At 43.6% G+C, this 17,671-nt stretch overlaps 2 protein-coding genes across 2 annotated transcripts; both read left to right on the top strand.

Annotated features, from left to right (window-relative positions):
* Positions 1-8,768: 8,768 nt before the first annotated feature.
* Positions 8,769-9,722, top strand: or70b1 (olfactory receptor, family 70, subfamily B, member 1; the record flags this gene model as incomplete). The annotated part of the gene is made up of 1 exon (XM_083986793.1): positions 8,769-9,722. Exon 1 carries the CDS (start codon positions 8,781-8,783, stop codon positions 9,720-9,722), a length of 942 nt encoding a protein of 313 aa, XP_083842919.1. The 5' UTR covers positions 8,769-8,780.
* A 5,505-nt stretch (positions 9,723-15,227) lies between these two features.
* On the top strand, positions 15,228-16,175 carry LOC310996579 (olfactory receptor 52N5-like; the record flags this gene model as incomplete). The annotated part of the gene is made up of 1 exon (XM_083986001.1): positions 15,228-16,175. One exon carries the CDS (start codon positions 15,228-15,230, stop codon positions 16,173-16,175), a length of 948 nt encoding a protein of 315 aa, XP_083842127.1.
* Between the last annotated feature and the right edge of the window lie 1,496 nt (positions 16,176-17,671).

The raw sequence follows: 17,671 nt of genomic DNA, 5'->3' as shown, positions 1-17,671 counted from the left end.
GTCAAGCTGCTGCTGGATGCCGTCCTCTGCCCAGATTTCTATCAGACAGTCCACCTCCTCCTCTGACCAACGCGATCCCTTAGCCGCTGCCATTGTTTTTGATGTTGTTGTGCTGGATGTGATATTATGTGATGTGAAAGTCCCTTTATAAATACGTAATGGTTACGTTCCACACGTCGCGTAGTAACCCTGCTTGTGAACATTCCTGGCCAAGCGTACCGTGCCCAAGCACACCTCTCCCAGCCGTGCCGAGCCAGGGAAGTGTTCCGTGCTCAGGCACGGAACACTTGCACTCACACCAGCAATAGAATCCGGACTTTAGGGGGCAAACGTGCTTGGGCACGGTACGATTGCCTAGTGTGAGTGCGCCCTTAAAGGTTGTCATTGGCTTAGGCTGGTTGTCTGTTGTTGCGATGTCTGCAAACATGGCCCTGAATTTCCCTGACTGACCAAAGAACACCCCCAAAAAAGTGAGTCCCGGATCAGTGGGGAGGCTGAGCAGGCGGGAGCGTGCCTATGTTCCCACAGCCCTATGTTCCCACGGCCCTATGTTCCCACAGTTCTAAGGTTTTCCTCAAAATTAGGCCCTATGTTCCCACTGGACTCTCTCTACCTATCTGGACTCTATCTATCTGGCCTGTCTAGCCTCTACCGGGTCTTTTTACTAAACTTAACCAACTCTTTTCTTCATTGCCTAAACCCAACCAATGGTGGGACCAAAGGGCTGTGGGAACATAGGGCCTAATTTTCAGTGACAACAAAAGTTAGAAATGTGGGAACATAGGGCTGTGGGAACATAGGGCTGTGGGAACATAGGAATGACCCCGAGCAGGCAGCCTGTGTAATAAGATTGGAACAGTGTGCCCCACAGTGGATATACAGCGCTAGTGGCTGCCGTCTTTTCAGAATAGCCATGTTGGCTGCCCCATCATAGCCTTGCCCCCGCAAACCAGCCATCGGTAGGTTGAGCCTCACCCAAACATCAGTGACCATATCAGCAATGGCCTGACCAGTCGTCTCAGACACCACAAAGAGTCCAATAAACTCTTCATGTGGCATTAGGTCATGATCGACATAGCGGAGGCAGATAGACTCCTGCTCTGCACCAGATATATCTTGTGTACCGTCTACAATTATAGAAAACTGCAGAACGGGAAGAGACCTGATGGTGTTTGCTATGTCACGCATGACAGTGTAGCCATTACATTCAGTAAGTATCTCATTCTGTGCATGACAACTGGTGTAATTAGTGTTATGTCTTTTTCAGCACAGGATGAGGTCTTCTGACCTCAGCGTCAACAGTTGGTCAAAACTCCCACTGCCAGATTTACCTCTCAAGGCTTGACCCTGTCTTTCCAGGTACTGAACAGAGCTGGCGATTCTTAGGAGGCTATGCCTGGCCTCCTCCTGTTGTTTAGCCAATGAGCTGGATAACAATAATAATTCTTTATTTATATAGCACTTTTCGCAGCACAAAGTCACAATGTGCTTCACAAAACATATTAAAACAACACAGCATACATAGAGGACAAAGAGAAGAGAAAAATAAAACAATGACAATAATTAGTTACCATGCAGTTCAAAGGCCTGTCGAAACAGGTGAGTTTTTAGCTGCGCCTTGAAAACTTTGACGGATGCAGAGGCTGACGCGGAAGCGCAGCAAATAGCCGCGGAACGGAAACCGCTTCCTTTCGGCGCCCTTGTTAACTGATGGTGTAGTTCAGACCGGACGAGAAGCGCCGCGATCGCTCGCGCCCTGCAGCGATCGTTTTGGTGTCTATTCTATTTTGTGCGCGAGCCGCGAGCGATCGCGTCAATCTTGGCAGGAAGTCACACATGAAACAACGAGAGAATCCGGTCAGTTTTCAAAATAAAATACAGCGATTGACAAACGCGATCATATTTATATTTGTCAGACTCTCAACAGAGAGCGAGAGAAATGAAAACACACACACACAGGATAGGGAGACACGGAATGGGCTGGCTGCAGGGGGGCGGGGGGGTCAAAACACACAGGAAAGAGCGAGAGATAGGAGGCAGAGACAAGTTGTCAAGTGAAGGACGATGTGAAATTAATCTTGGAAGTGGAGAAGTAGGCCTACAGGGAGTTGTTTGACCCACAGCACACGGCGTTATAATTATATGTGACCTGATCCAGCAAAATGAGTCGCAGTGACCCAAATTTCAAAATTGAGATTTTGGTATCAATGGAAAGAAGAGAAAATAAGCTTTAAAATGATACCCTAGTCAAAGTCATACATTGGATAGTTTTTAAGATATGGCGATTTTAATGATGGTCTTCCACTCACTGCTTTCGATTGAAAACCTGAGAAAAATGCGTTCAAACAATTTAGAACGTCTCTGGTTTAAAGCCTTCCATGAATCTGGCGTCTGTTCTGTACCATGTGATTACACGTACCTTGTAGGGGCACCATTCAATGACCCTCGGAAAGCAGAATGTAATTCAGATGCTGTTTACAGCTCGTCTCTGTCATAAACGGTTCAGAAGATATTTCATGTTTAGTAAAACATCTGCAAGCGTTAGCATGCTACGTTTGGTTTAGCATCGATGCTAACGCTCAGTTTAGCATCGCTGCTACCGCTCAGCTGAGCCTCTGGCCCCGTACTACGTGATTTCACGTGGCTACCCTTGTTGTCATAAATGCACCATTCAAGGCCCCTCGGAAAGCGGAGAATCTCACGATTCAGATGCAGTTTACAGCTCGTCCCTATCTGGTTCAGAAGTTATTTAGCCTAATGTTGTGCTCCTCTCTAGAGGGTTAAAAGTTGTGAGTCAACTTTAATCGTCATTTACGTGCCTTTCCTCAATTATCTGGACTATGAAACTTTGGGAGATTGTTTTTGAATGTCATTTCTTTGAAATTAGCAAAAAAAATTTTTTTTTGAGTTTTTATTGATTTTCCACGTTATCAGCTGATTATCTAAAAATAGAACGTTGCGACTTCGGACTCATTTCGCCAGAGCGGGTCACATATGAGGTTATTTACTTATCCATGATGTAAAAAACAGCTCCGAATGTGAGTAAACAACAGCTGAAGCGCTTGCGACCGCCGCAGAGAAATTAGGGTCAGGTGTGAACAGGAGGGAGACGGCACGTGCGCGATTTTTGCGGCCGCTCAGCTTCGGCGTATAGTCTGCGGGAAGAGTATTCCAAAGTCTGGCGGCCACCAAACGAAAGGCTTGGCCTCCTTTTGTTTTAGTTGGACAGTTGTTTTAGTTGGACACTAACAGGGTTAGAGTCATGTGCACTCACTGTTGACTTTGACTTACTTAAGCCCATTGCTCCTCTTGGGTGCATAGGCTGTCAACGAATGTCCTCCACTTCACCGTTCTTTGCAATTCTTTCGAGGTCACCCCAGTTGATCCCACTCCCTGACATTTCTGCCTCAACACTTCTTCTCCAGCTGTTCCTGGGGCGACCTCGTTTCCTTTTCCTTTGGGGGTTCTATTGCAGGGCTTATCGGGTTATCTTTGTGGCAGGTTTTCTTAGGGTGTGGCCAATCCAGCTCCACTTTCTCCTTCAAATTTGTAAGTCAATGGGATCCTGGCTTGTTCTTTTCCACAGGTCCACATTGCTCACTTTGTCTCTCCACCAGATGTGCAGTATTCTTCTGAGGCAGGTGTTGATGAATGTTTGCAGCCTGAGTGTTGTGTTTTGTTGTCCTCCAAGTCTCAGATCCATACAGCATCACCTGTTTTACATTGGAGTTAAAGATGCATATTTTAGTGTTTGCTGAGATGTTTTTGGAGCTCCAGATCTTCCTGAGTATGTTGAACACCATTCGTGCCTTGTTGATTCTGCTCTTTATGTCAGTGTGGCAAGGTGAAGAAGGCCCGGGGCGGGGATTGAACCCACACCTCCCGGGTAAGAGACACGCGCGCTTGCCAGTCACCCAAAGGGACATCCCTTTGGCCAAGTAGCCAGGGCACATGATCAATTGGAGGCATAGTGACAGGAACCTCAACTGTCACATAAGCATCTGTCCCACCACACTGCCTAGGTAGGTAAATGCCTCTACCTCCTTTAAGGCAGTGCTGTTCATGCAAATCGGGTTGCTGGTTTTGGAGTGGATCTTGATTACCTGTGTTTTGGCTGTATTAGGTGTGAGACCAAGTCATTCAGTTACAAAAGCAGCATCCCCTTTTTTGTCAAAAGAAGACCTGTTCTCAGTAAACACTTTGTTACAATAAAAGCACAAGACCCCTTTGACTGCGAATTATAATGTAGCCAGGTGTACTCTTGAAACCATTTTCCTGAAAAGATAAAACCCTCTTTGACAACTTTTGTGTTTCTATGTGTTTTGGGTGTGGCTGATAAGGTTTTGTGCCGCCTTCTACAACTGTACTGCATCTGGGCTCTGGCCTGGTCTGGTTGTTCCCTGGCACTGGTCGCTCCCTGGGTCTGCAGCTTGAACCTGAACTCTGAGCCGGACACTCCACCACGCCACTCTCCCTGATGTCCTCGTCTGCCTCTCCCCCTGACTGAGAACATTCTGCCTAAAGAAATAAAATCAATACCAACTTTTACTCAAAATGACAGGGCTTATCTTACTATAACTGTGAAACCTTATCGGAGACTCCCTCTCTACATCCACTTGACAGTGTTGCCAACTTGGCGACTTTCTTGCTAAATCTGGCGACTTTCCAAACCTTCTTGGCGACTTTTTTTGTCAAAAGTGACTAGTGACAAATCTAGCGACTTTTTCTGGTGCTGTTACAAACGTTTCTGGTTTGGAGATTCGGACCTGAAAGCACGTTATCACTGCTGTTTTCAACGGGAGCGTACCTATATTCCCCGGGTTCTATGTTCCCCCATAGGGGAATATAGGACCCTCTTTTTGAAAAAGGGTCCTATGTTCCCCGTTTTCCCCAAAAAGGGTCCTATGTTCCCCGGTCGCAATACATACTGGGTCCTATGTTCCCCCCTGTTACAGGGGAATATAGGTAGTATATGTAGTATATGTAGTGTGATACCTGTTCCAGTTGCTGTGCAGTGATTTGTGTGCAGTGTCCCTTTTTGGGTGTGTTCTCTTGTGTGCAGTGTTGGTGTCGCCGGATGGTGGAGTACCTGCCTGTCCTGCTGGAGCTGCCCTCATTGGCCTGCTGGGTGCAGACGTCCCTAACCTAAAAATTAACTCATTGAGTGCCAACCACGTAATTTCTCGTTTTTCGTTCCCATGCGTTGAGTGCCAAAAACGAGATTTTTCGTTTTTTGCTTTTTTTTTTTAATTATGAAAATAGACACTTTAATACACATTATATGTAAATTTGGGGACTCTACGACGAGGAGAACTGAAATAGATGACGATCAAAGTCACATGACAGCTCATGATCTGGAAGTTTTTATCATAACTCTGCTTTTGCAAACGGAGTTCTGCATGCAGATGCAGCGCAGATGCAGCGCAGCTGCTCTGCTCTCACCCGCGAGGCTGCAGCAGCTCGGAGCTGAAACAGGAAGCTCTCAGCCCACAGTCCCGCCCGGTCTTCATCTGGAGCAACACCGTGTCCTCCCCAAAGTCCCCCCGCGGTAAAATCTGATGGTCTCTGGGCCAAAGCAGACCGGCATCACCGACCCGTACCACAGAAGGACCACGACCACCGGCGGGACCGGTCTTCCCGCGGCGCTGTGGCCGACAGACCCTCACGTTCCGCGGCTAGAGGCTGTGACACGGCACGGTGCGTCTGTGTTATTGTTGTTTAGTGGCGCCCCCCCGCCCCCGATGGTGGTTTTATGAATAGAACAACAATTGTTGTATATATTTATCTTATACGAGCCCTTTGATCCAGAAATGCGAGTGTCAGAAGAGCGACAGGCACAAACAGAGCACCTTTCATAAAAGACGCTCTATCTCCTTTTCTAGAAAAAAAGGAGGGATTTTGGTGAAACCCAGCCATGTTTAGCTTGACTTTTCTCAGGAACAGAGGCACGTAGAAACAAACGGTTTGTGGCCACTTGAAGCATTAAGGTAAACCTTTCAATTGAGCCACAGTATGTGTTGGTGGCAATAATATAGAATACACTGTGGCTCTACATAAAAAGTCAAAAATGGTCTAAATTGCCGGTACACTTGACTAAAACTTTGGAAAGGAGCACGGCACTCAATGAGTTAATTGGAAATAAAGATTTGTCTATTTTTATACATATCTGTCTGTGGTGGGTGCTCTCTGACCTCTAATACCGGACCAGACCGGGTTAACAAAGGTGGTGGCAGCTTGACGCTACTCTAAACATCTTAAACAACAAAATTTATTACACTGTTACTGGGGAATATAGGACCTTTTTAAAAAAAAAGAGTCCTATGTTTCCCGCTGTTGCTGGTCGATGGACTCTCTCTACTTATCTGGACTCTATCTATCTATCTTAGCAATTCTTGCCTGGTAAAATAAAGGTTTACTACTACTACTACTACTATCTGGCCTGTCTAGCCTCTACCTAGGCTTTTTACTAAACTTAACCAACTCCTTTCTTTATTGCCTAAACCCAACCAATGGGACAATTCCACTTCTCACTCAAAATCACAACTCAACTTCTCACTCAAAAATAGGCAAAAATCTGCAAAGTCACAACTCCACTTCCAGGTACCAAAAATTGCATGTTCCCCTGGTCCTTTTGGGGAAAAGCGGGGAACATAGGACCCTTCTTTAGAAAAAGGGTTCTATGTTCCCCGGTCCCATACAAAGTGGGGAACATAGGGATGACCCCGTTTTTTTCAACGTGCAGTGGGCACTGTGAGCCGGCCGCCCCTGTCCCAAAGCACTCACTGGCGGTCAGTCACACAGTAGTGTCACAGAGCTGTCTCCGCTGCGGCCAGAGACCCGCACCGCTGCACTCCACGCCGCCGCAAACTTTATCCAACTAGCTAGCCAGCAACCACTAGCAGGAAAATAGTGCTAGCAAGCTAGTGCTGCTGAACTAGCTTCTAGCAAGGTTACTTCACTACAGGTGGCACACAGAGTCTGATTACGTTTTTAAATAATTTATGGGCACACTACTGTTCTAGTATTAGTATTCTATTTTCGATCAAAATTACTCACAGGCATCTGCTTCTGCAGCAAATTACCAGAGCCCCAGGCTGCAGCCACTTTCCAGAGAAAGATTGAGGGGGTCGTGTTTTTAAAGCCTGCTGATGTCATCAGCGTCTGTGTAAGAAACTACACATTCATTTGCATCGTAGTGGAGTAGACCAGAGATGGAATGTGGAGTCAGAAATATATTTGTCAAACATTATGTGTTCCACCCAAGGGGGCAGTTGTCGGTCTGAGAATTGAAGCTCACTTCCGCGTTCAAAAAACTGCAATCCCCCCGGCTTCCTCTGGGGGCTGGTGTCAGAAGGGAGCATTCTCCATAGACCCCCATGTTAAAATCGCCGACTTTACATCCTCATTAAACATGATCAAAGCCTGGTGTCAGAACGTATTTTTCTCAACCGATAGTTTCTACCCCCGCACACACTCTGAGGGGGGTGAATGTTTTTTTTAACTCGTTTTACTGTTATTAGGTTAAAACTCTGGCCAATTAGGGCGCGGAAACATTGAGTGACAGGTCCGGAGCGGGCCGGAGACAGGCTGCTTCGAGGCCAGTGGGCGGGTTCTCGGCCGGCCAATCCAACATGGCGCTCTTCAGGCCGCCATATTTGAGTCACAAAAACGATGCTACGTCCATTCTTTTTACAGTCTATGGTTCCACCATTTCAATCATTTCTTTTTAGATGTGAATCTAAAATGTGAAGAATGTGAAGTCTGAAAATATTGTTCAATTTCGAATAATTTAGGGTATTTTTTTATTGGGGGGGGCCAATTCATGTTTTTCAGAAATTCCCCCCGGGATCTGCACCCATATGTTTGTTATCATAAAGGAACCATTTAGACCCCATGGAAGAATAGCTGTGGCTTTGCTGCAGCTAATGGGGATCTTGATAATAAACAATAAACAATAAACCATTCAAGGACGCTCAGAAAGCGGGAAATCCTGCAATTCAGATGCAGTTTACAGCTCGTCTCTATCATAAACGGTTCAGAAGTTATTTAATGTTGTGCTCGTCTAGAGGGTTAAAAGTTGCAGGTCAAATTTAATCGTCATTTCCGTGCCTTTTCTCAATTATCTGGACTTTGAAACTTTGGGAGATTGTTTTTGAAAGTCATTTCTTTGAAAATAGCAAAAAAAAAGTATTGGTTTTCCACGTTATCAGCTGATTATGTAAAAATAGAACGTTGTGACTTCTGACTCATTTCACCAGAGCGGGTCACAAATAAAAATAAAAACTAATGAAAATTTCAAAGCTATAATAACCTTGGTTCCAGTAGACACCGTTAGATCCTATAGGGCAGTACCCTCCCTTATCTGGGCAGCTGGAAGTTTGGAACTTTATCATTTGGACAAACTGATCAGCCGATCAATGTGATCACAGCCAACCTTCATTAGTCAGCTAAGCAGCATTGCCAAACTCTGTCTCTATGCGTTGCCAGACTCTTGCCTCAACCTACTTGATGTCTTCATGTCTTTGCATCATGTGTCACCTCCCAAGAGACTAGATCTGTTCATAAAAGCTGTGGCATGTCGTGGTCTTCTGACAGACGTTGGCTGGTGGGTGCACAGGCACAGAAAGAAGAGCAAAAGGTAAAATTTCATCTCTTCAAACCAATGATTCACTGATCTGTCAGCCAGGTAATGGTTTTGGACATATTCTCATTCTCATTAAATTGTGCATAGGCCTATGACAAATTGGCATTAAACCTTTTATCTCTTTTGTTTCAGATTGATGGAAAACTACACGCTCAATAGTTTAACCCTTCAGCTGGAGGGGCTGAAAGTCACACAGGTTTCTGTGTACCCTGTCTTTCTCTTTTTCTTTTTGTCTTACCTACTTATTATATTAATCAATGTTGGCATTGTTGTCCTGGTTTTCATTGACAAGAGCCTTCACCAGCCAATGTATCTACTGTTTTGCAACCTGCCAGTAAATGACATTGTAGGGAATTCGATCATGGTTCCCCGGCTACTGTCAGATATCTTGTTGCCTCCCTCTGAACGTCTCATCAGTTACTATGAGTGTGTGGTCCAGGCTTTTACCACACACATGTTCGGCACAACTTCACACACTGTGCTCATGATTATGGCTTTTGATAGATATGTGGCCATCTGCAATCCGCTGCGTTATACCTCCATAATGAGCAACAAGATGGTGATCAAGCTGACAGTTTCTGCCTGGGGAGTGGCCTTTGTTCTGGTCGGGATTCTGCTGGGTCTGACCATAAGACTGAACCGATGCAGGACTCTGATCACAAACCCCTTCTGTGACAATGCCTCCCTGTTCAAACTCTCCTGTGAGAGTGTGTTTATTAATAATGTCTATGGCCTCACTTTCACTGTGGTCCTGTTCACAGCCTCTATAGGCAGCATGGTTCTCACCTATGCAAAGATAACTGTGGTCTGTCTGACCAGTAAGAACAAGTCTCTGAACAGTAAAGCCTTAAAGACTTGCAGCACTCATCTCTTTGTATATCTAATCATGTTCTTGTGTGGGATGCTCATTATTATTCTGCATCGCTTCCCTCAGTACTCAGACTACAGGAAACTTTCTGCTATTTTGTTTCATATCATCCCTGGCAGCCTCAACCCCATCATTTATGGGGTTCAGTCGAAAGAGATAAAAAAGTTTCTCTCAAATCTGTTCCAGTCCAGCAAGGTTTCATCATCATAACATCAATTCAAATGTTTTTTTCTGCAATTTTGCATACTTACTTTTCATTAACAATTTAATTTCATTAGCACTTTAATAGGGACATTGCAATTTAAAATGTTTCCAATACAAAGCAAAAAACTGATGTGTTGCGTAAAAGTAATACAGTAGCTGCTGCAAATTTTAAGTCACATGTGCAATTTTCTGAATTGTTACAGTGGTGGAGCCCTGTTCTGTGTCTGCATGTTCCTGTATAGATATGGCTACAGAGATTAAAAAATAAACAATTTTCCCTTTATCTTATTGTCATTATTATTGTTGATATTTCGTAGTTTTCACCAGGATCCTACATAAAGATTTACATGTATCAATATTTCAGGTAGAACATTAAAGATGCCCTGTTTCAAAATACAAAATAAATAAATCTGAGTACAGACAACATACAGAGTCCAGATGAACATGCCAGCAAGAATCTAAAGATTATATCTTTAAGATCTGATGGTACAGAGGAAGAGATGAAGATGACTGTCATTTCCACTCTAAAATAACAGCATCCTTAAGGGGAAGTCAACAAATACAACTACAGTACAATGTATATAAACTTAAGGCGAGACACCCCAGGTGAATAGGGTAAAAAATTTAACTAACAGCTATTGCCATGAAACTTTCTATGTTTATTACTTAGATTGAGACAATTATTTTTTGTATTACATGTTTTCTTAAATATTATGCTTACATATGGAAATTAGACATTTTATAATTAAATATGCGTGAATTTGTGTACATTTCCAGACCCGAAATCTGAAAATTGGATAAAGCCACTTTCAAAATTCTTGTTTTATTTTGTTGACATATTAAAGTCAAAAGTTTTTACAGAGGGGATTTTGGATATCTCTTTTTATCACTTTGTAAATGAGAAAATACTGTCACCAGCCCATAAAAATCAAATTTCGCCCTGTTTTTAGGTATAAATTGTTGTATAAATGAGGCTGTGAATGATATATCAACAATCCCCTCTGTAAAAACCTTCAGAATATAGGCAGGAATACAACTGGGAGGTTTGGTGTCTACAAGTGCTGCTGAACTGGAGATTTCGGGTCCAGAGTATAAGAAAAAGCTCATTTTGAGAAAACGGCCTTTAAAGATTCTATTGCAAAAATTCCACAAATTGGCTCTATGCACAGCTCTACTTCCTGAACTTAAGGCAGCTCCTTTGTTTCCTGTATTACATTATTGGACAAACTGATGAATCCAGGTGTGTCTGACCATTGTGACTACTCAGACACACCTGGATTAATCAGTTTGTCAGTAAATAAAAGAGCTGCCTTGAATTTAGAAAGCAGTGGAGCTGTGCATAGAGCCCATTGTTACTGGAAACAAGAGTGTCTGGCCACTGTGAATTTTAAGGTGTGTGGGCCAGTAGGTCAGAGAAAAAAATAAAATAAATAAAAATAAAAATAAGAAACACTTTAGGTGTAGCCTAGTTGGGCTCATCTGTAATATGACAACCAGTGTTTTCAGTTTCTCTCTGTCTGGCTAAAAATCATCTCTGGCCCATGTCAGTGTCACATCCGTTTCACCTCTGTCACTGAGAAGTAAACTACTGCACAACACGTGATTCTGAGGATCGATGTTAATTTTAAGCCCTGTACCAGCGCAGGGACATATTAAATCTCCGATCAGTTCATTCAGACGTCTGATGTGTAAAAAATAATAATAATAAAAAAAAAAAAAGGCCACCGCTGTGTATCGCGCTGGTCTCCGGCGGCAAACACTCGTTTTTTTACGGGTGACAGCTTCCGCGATGACGCACTTTGTAAAGGGATCTTATCGCTCGGTGAGTTTCTGTGCTGTGTCTTTTGTTGTCTAACAAGTGAGAGTTGCTGTTTTATTTTATGTGAGGATTTAAATCGATTTCCTTTCCCCGTTTTTAAAAGTCCCTCCGCTGTTCAGAGCGCGTCACGTGATGCTTCTAAACGAATCACGCTGCCGGAAAACGACACCAGCCAATGAGACCCTCCCTCGTACTTTTACGATTCGTCGCTGGTACAAAGGAAATGACCATTTTGGAACTGACACATTAGTGCAGGAGAGAGAGAGGGAGAGATAGAGAGAGATAGAGAGAGAGCTTCACAGCGATACCTGATATGACAGGAGTCTGAACAGACGCGGCTCGCTCCGCGATAGAACGCTCAGTTCTGGTGAATTTAGGAGAAATCTACAGGCGACACCAGTCAAAGTGAAGTAAAATAAACACCCATAATGTGTATTTTAGACAATTTTTTTGTATTAGTCTGAAAGAAGACATGTTATGGAAGCAAAATAGCCCAAAATCTCAAAATTGATAAGTGCATGAAAAAACGATGTTTTTGCCTGCCGTGTCTCGCCTTAAACTGTCCTTAACATTTTCTGGGCTTCAGATGTGGACAGACCTCTAGATCCACAGAGCCCAAAAGACAGTAAATCAAGGAAAAAATATTTGTTCTAGTCTAGCAAAGGATTCACAATGAAATGTGGTATGCACAAAAATACTTTTATCCTGAGTTTAAGGACATCTGGCACTGCCCAAAGAAGTCTGACAGTCTGAAAGTTCTTTTTTTTTTTTTTTTTTTTTTTTTTACAGTGTACACAATGTCTGTACAGGAGGAACCAGGTTATGTTCTCCTATTGGGGACAGCTTCCTGTTTGATGGATTCTCTTATACAGCCAAACACCTATGTCAGGGGTCAAATAAACACAGCCACCTTTATTTGCTCAACTGTTTCCACATAAGCCGCGTTTCCACTGCAGGAGTTCCTGGTAAAAGGAGGGGGTAGGAACTTCTACAGGAACCGTCCTCTCACTCGGCCCTCTCGGTGGCCGTGTCACTGCAGACAGGACCCACCGGGCTCTTATGGCGACGTGCAACAGTTTCAATCATTGCGTGGTCGTTGTGCAGCGTTTTTTTTTTTTTTTGTACTGCTCTTGTTGTTGTTGTTTTTTTCTGTCAGTATAGTTGCTTTCTAAAAAAAAAAAAAGCCGTCTCGATCATCACGTAATCCTGCGATCGCCTATTTACCACTCTTTTTTTTTTCTTTTTTTTTTACCAGGCCTACTGTAGCCCGGGAATTAGAAGCACACAGGACACAATTACGGTTCTTGTAGCCTTCTTATTTATTTCACATCAGCTGCAAAAAGGCTTGTTTGACCGAATTTCTAAACTCAAAGTCATTCGTTCTCATCTGAGACTTAGAGAGAACTGAAACCAAAAATAAAAAGAGCACAAATTGTCATGGGAACAAAATAGAATAGGGGACAAAATACGGCAGTGGGCTATGAAGGTCTACAGAAACAACAAAATACACACGTCATTAAAATCATGACACGGTCACCTAACTCGAAAATGTGCATTCAAAATATTACCACAGTCACTTACACGCCATGCAGCGTGGAACACGGGAGCTCGAGCTTCCTGAAGCTAGCCGTTAGCCCCGGTCGACGGCTGGCATGCTACCCTCTGAAATAAATCACCAATATCTCTAAATGAGACTATATTGTCACATTCTGTTATGGCGTCTCTTACAATGTGTGCGTATTTTACCTACCAATTAAACAGAACAACAGTCTCCTCTGTTCGGTGAAACATTTCAGGCACTCGTGGCTCACATTCAGTAGGAAAGACAAACAATAACCCACAATGCACCTGGCGGCTAAACCAAAATGTAATTAAAGTTATCTTTCAGTGAAGAAGAAAGAATTAAATTTTGATCTCATGGGCATCATATCAATTTCTTTTTTAAATTTACATTATTTTGCATGAATGTAAAATGTATCGTTGTATAATATAATGGGTTGTAGGGTGTATAACAAACAGTGGTGTGCAGTCAGGAGTAGCAGGGCCAGCACTGCTTGCCCTGTCAAAAATGAAATAATTATTTTTTTTCATAATTAAAAAGTGATTCTGAAATGTGTCTGGAGTTGTTCAGTATGCAACTTTATCCAGAAAACGATTGGTTTTGTGGAACTCAAATTTCCTATAAACGCATCACAGCTCCGTTCGGCTGGGGCCAGCAGTAGTTGCATTGCTAGCCTTTGGTCGAAGCTGGACGCTGCTATTGGGTTAAAACGTTGAGTGACAGTATCATCAGCCAATCAGATTTTGATGTGTTATTGACAGAACGCCCTAGGGCCAGCGGAGTTTCTAGTGCTGGCCTTGGTGTTGTCATTGAAATTAGCCTGACTGATTGGCCCATGGGCAGCTGCGTGATGACGCACGTAGTCTGTTATTCTGGAAAGGTGATGGCGGGTGATTTAACAGCAAGATTTTGTGATATGACTGCGGACCTTTGCAGAAAAAAATGATTTTTTGCAAGACAGACGCCTAAAATGGATGCTAGCTCAAACCAACAAGATTTGTGTGGCATAAGGTGGGAAACTATGGTACAACTGGTTGACAGCTAGCTCGGAGGTGATGATCCGTGTTGATGGGTGAGTGCTATTTTTTTTTTTTTTTTTAACTTTCTCAGATTGGCGCTGCATACTATTGGGCTAATAGGCTAGCTGTATGCTTTTGGTGTTGCTTCTGGGTCAAAAACTGTGTGTGTGTGTGTGTGTGGGGGGGGGGGGGGGGGGTGTGTCTCAACCATTAAGAGATTGTTAATTTTTAATTTTTGTGGGCACGCTCTTGGTCTGTGGGTCTGTTACAGAAATTAATTGTATTTATGAAGTGATTAAGAAGTCGGGCAGTAGGTGCTGTTTTTGATGTTTTGTGTCATGTGCATTGTAAAGTGGTGAGTGATCTAAGGGAAGATGATAAGATGGCGATGCTGCACAGTGGTGTCTTGATGCGTTGTGGTTGTTCAGCGGTCGTTGGTGTTGATTAAGTACTGTTGCACAATAGTGGACTTGAATTTTTTACATTTAATTTTTTTTTTGGGGGGGGGGGGGGGGGGGTGAGGGTGTTACTGCTGGCCCTGACTGAAAGGCCACCGCATGCTACTGATAACAAATAATGCTGTGACGTTATGTATAAATACACATTGGCAAAATATGTTAGTATGACCATGACCCTGTAAGAGGGACCCACGTAAGATGCAGGGCAACAGGTTGCCAAGCAACATTTGGCCTGTGCAGCTCACAGCCACAGAGGCACTGAATAAAAGACTGTGCTGCTTCATGTCTGGTCTGGGGTGGAGGGCAGCTCGTGCTGCACAAGGTGTTGCTGGCAAACAAAGCTGTGTCATCCCCTGTGATCATTTGAATGTGACTGATGTCTAAACTCTTTTTCTGAAACCAAACAACTTTTATCTAAGTTCTTCTTCTTAATAATGCTGTAAAATAACTTTGACAAAATAACTCTGATGTCCTTTTAAAGTCCTTAAATGAAACAATGAGAAGTTATAATCAGCCAACATAATTTTGACTGGTGTCAAGTCATGAGTTTTTTCTGATTTGTGGCATCATGAAATAATGTTGTTGCTGTGTATAACTAGAGTTGTGTAACAGGTCCTAGCAGCTCTCATCATCACTGTTCTTTACAGTTCAATTATGGAAAATCAGACTTTTATTGCAGATCTCTTAATGCTGGAGGGGTTAAAAGTCACCCCTCAGTCCTCCAGCCCTGCCTTCATCCTCCTCCTCTTCATGTACGTCTTCATCATGGTGTCCAACCTGGGCCTGGTGGTCCTGATCTTCAGCAGCAGGACCCTCCACCAGCCCATGTACCTACTCTACTGCAACATGAGTATTAATGATGCATTTGGAGCCACAATAATTATCCCTCACGTCCTCAAGGATCTGCTGTCGTCAAGCTCGGAGCGGTACATCCATTACATCAGCTGTGTCACTCAGGCCTTCTGTGTTCACCTCTATGGAAGCACTTCCCATACCGTGCTTATGATCATGGCCTTTGACCGATATATGGCAATCTGCAACCCACTGCGTTATGCCACCATCATGACCAACAGGATGGTGCTGAACCTGTCGCTTGCTGCCTGGATGGTGGCTCTATTCATGGTGACGATCCTGTTGGGCCTCACTATCCGCCTGTCCCGCTGCAGGTCGGTCATATCCCATCCGTTCTGTGACAATGCCTCCTTGTTCAAGCTCTCCTGTGAGAGCGTCCTCATCAATCAAATCTATGGCCTCGGCTACACCGTGGTGCTGCTGGGATTCTCCCTTGGCAGCGTCACGCTCACCTACTTGAAGATCGCTTCTGTGTGTCTGCGCAGTAAAAACAAGGTGCTGAACAGCAAAGCGCTGCAGACCTGCGCCACACACCTGACTGTGTATGTCCTGCTGGTTTTGTCAGCCTTCATCATTGTCATCCTGCACCGTTTCCCTCAGCTGTCGGACCACAGGAAAGTGGCGGCCATTCTTGGAGAAGTGATTCTTCCTGCTCTGAACGCTGTGATCTACGGGCTGCAGATCAAAGAGATCAGGAACAGAATTATGGCCATGTTTCAAAATAAAGCTGTATTGATGCTTTTCAAATGATGCATTGTTAAATCAGAGTTGACCGAGATTTCCACAACCATGAAAATGAAATATTCAAACCATTTGTTTCAGTGAAAGGAGATAAGAATTTCACTACAACTCTCACCGTGAATGGTGCTGACAGGAGGGCTGTAAATATTCATGCCTTTCAGTACAATATAAGTATTTGTATATATTATTTAAGAGCTGTTTCTAAACTGCATGCTATTTCATTTCTTAACAAGTATTTCAAACTGTTCAAACTTCCTTTTACTCTAAATAACTTATTCTATTAAAGTCATGATTACATATAAACAGACATCAATGCATGTATGAAGTTTAAACATATCAATCTGCTCAGACATAAACTACTGCTTTTCACAGTATTATCTGTACTATGTTTTATGATATTAACTGTATCATAAAACATAATATCATCAAAGTTACTGTAGCATATTGTGTTTTAATACGTTTGGATATGTTAACACTATATGTAAACCTAAAGTTGTTAAATAAATGCAGTGCAGTAGAAAGTATAATATTCCCTACTGAAATACAGGTGTGAAGGTGGAATGTTGCATGAAATGGAAACATTTGTATTTCCTCAAAGAACACATTCATATTTTATTTGTCAAGTACACAATCATACAGGGTACAATGTGCAGTGAAATGCTTATGGTACATCTGGGATGCTCGGTGGTCGAGTGGTTAGAGCACATCCCATGTTGGTACAGTCCTATCCAATAAAAACATAAAATGCTGTGTAGCAGAGTAGCATGTGAATTTGTTGCCGTTGCCCAGTCAGCTAATGCCCCGTCTCCCTGCTCCTCTCACCCACACACAGCGGCCTGTACTGGGCTGCACGGCCGGCAAGCCTCCCCTCCAGAGCTCGCCGTAACTCTGGAAAAAGTTCTAAAGCTCCTGGCAAAGGTGACGGCAACGGCACGGTACCAACGGTAGCAACGGTCACGTTACCAGCAATGATGATGACGGGGGCAACAGCCCTGTCGGCACCGTTGCCGTCGTCGTTGCCACTACTGCTACCACTACCGGTGCCGTTGCCGTCACCTTTCCCGGTGCTAAAGCTCTTTGGAGCTTGGAGCGGCTGGACACAGTCAAAATAACTTGTGTGTTTACTTCCTGTTTCTTCTTCGATGAACACTCCCAGCACGTTAACAACAACACTGGTGACAGACTCCACCTAGTGGTAGGAGTCATACATGCAACATACATCACAGTGGGAAAATAATAGAAATTTAAAAAATTTAAAATTAAAGCATGGGCAGAGGGCCCAAAAAATTGGGCAACCCTGATCTACAGCCTTGTTTCTCAAATGGGGGTACGCATACCCCCATTGTATTATTTTCAGATGATGTTATCTTGTGAAGCATTGAAGTAAAGTAAACATCTGAGTGCCAAAATACACACTAAGGACTGGAGAACAGTGCTAATTTCATATTCCAGCCTGGTCCCCAGTGTTAGTCTGTACTTCCTGGGGAAGTAGACTCTACTTAGGC

The sequence above is a fragment of the Trachurus trachurus genome (genome assembly GCF_905171665.1).
Source record: "Trachurus trachurus genome assembly, chromosome: 14".
Lineage (NCBI taxonomy): Eukaryota > Metazoa > Chordata > Actinopteri > Carangiformes > Carangidae > Trachurus > Trachurus trachurus.
This window is presented reverse-complemented; position numbering and strand designations above follow the sequence as displayed.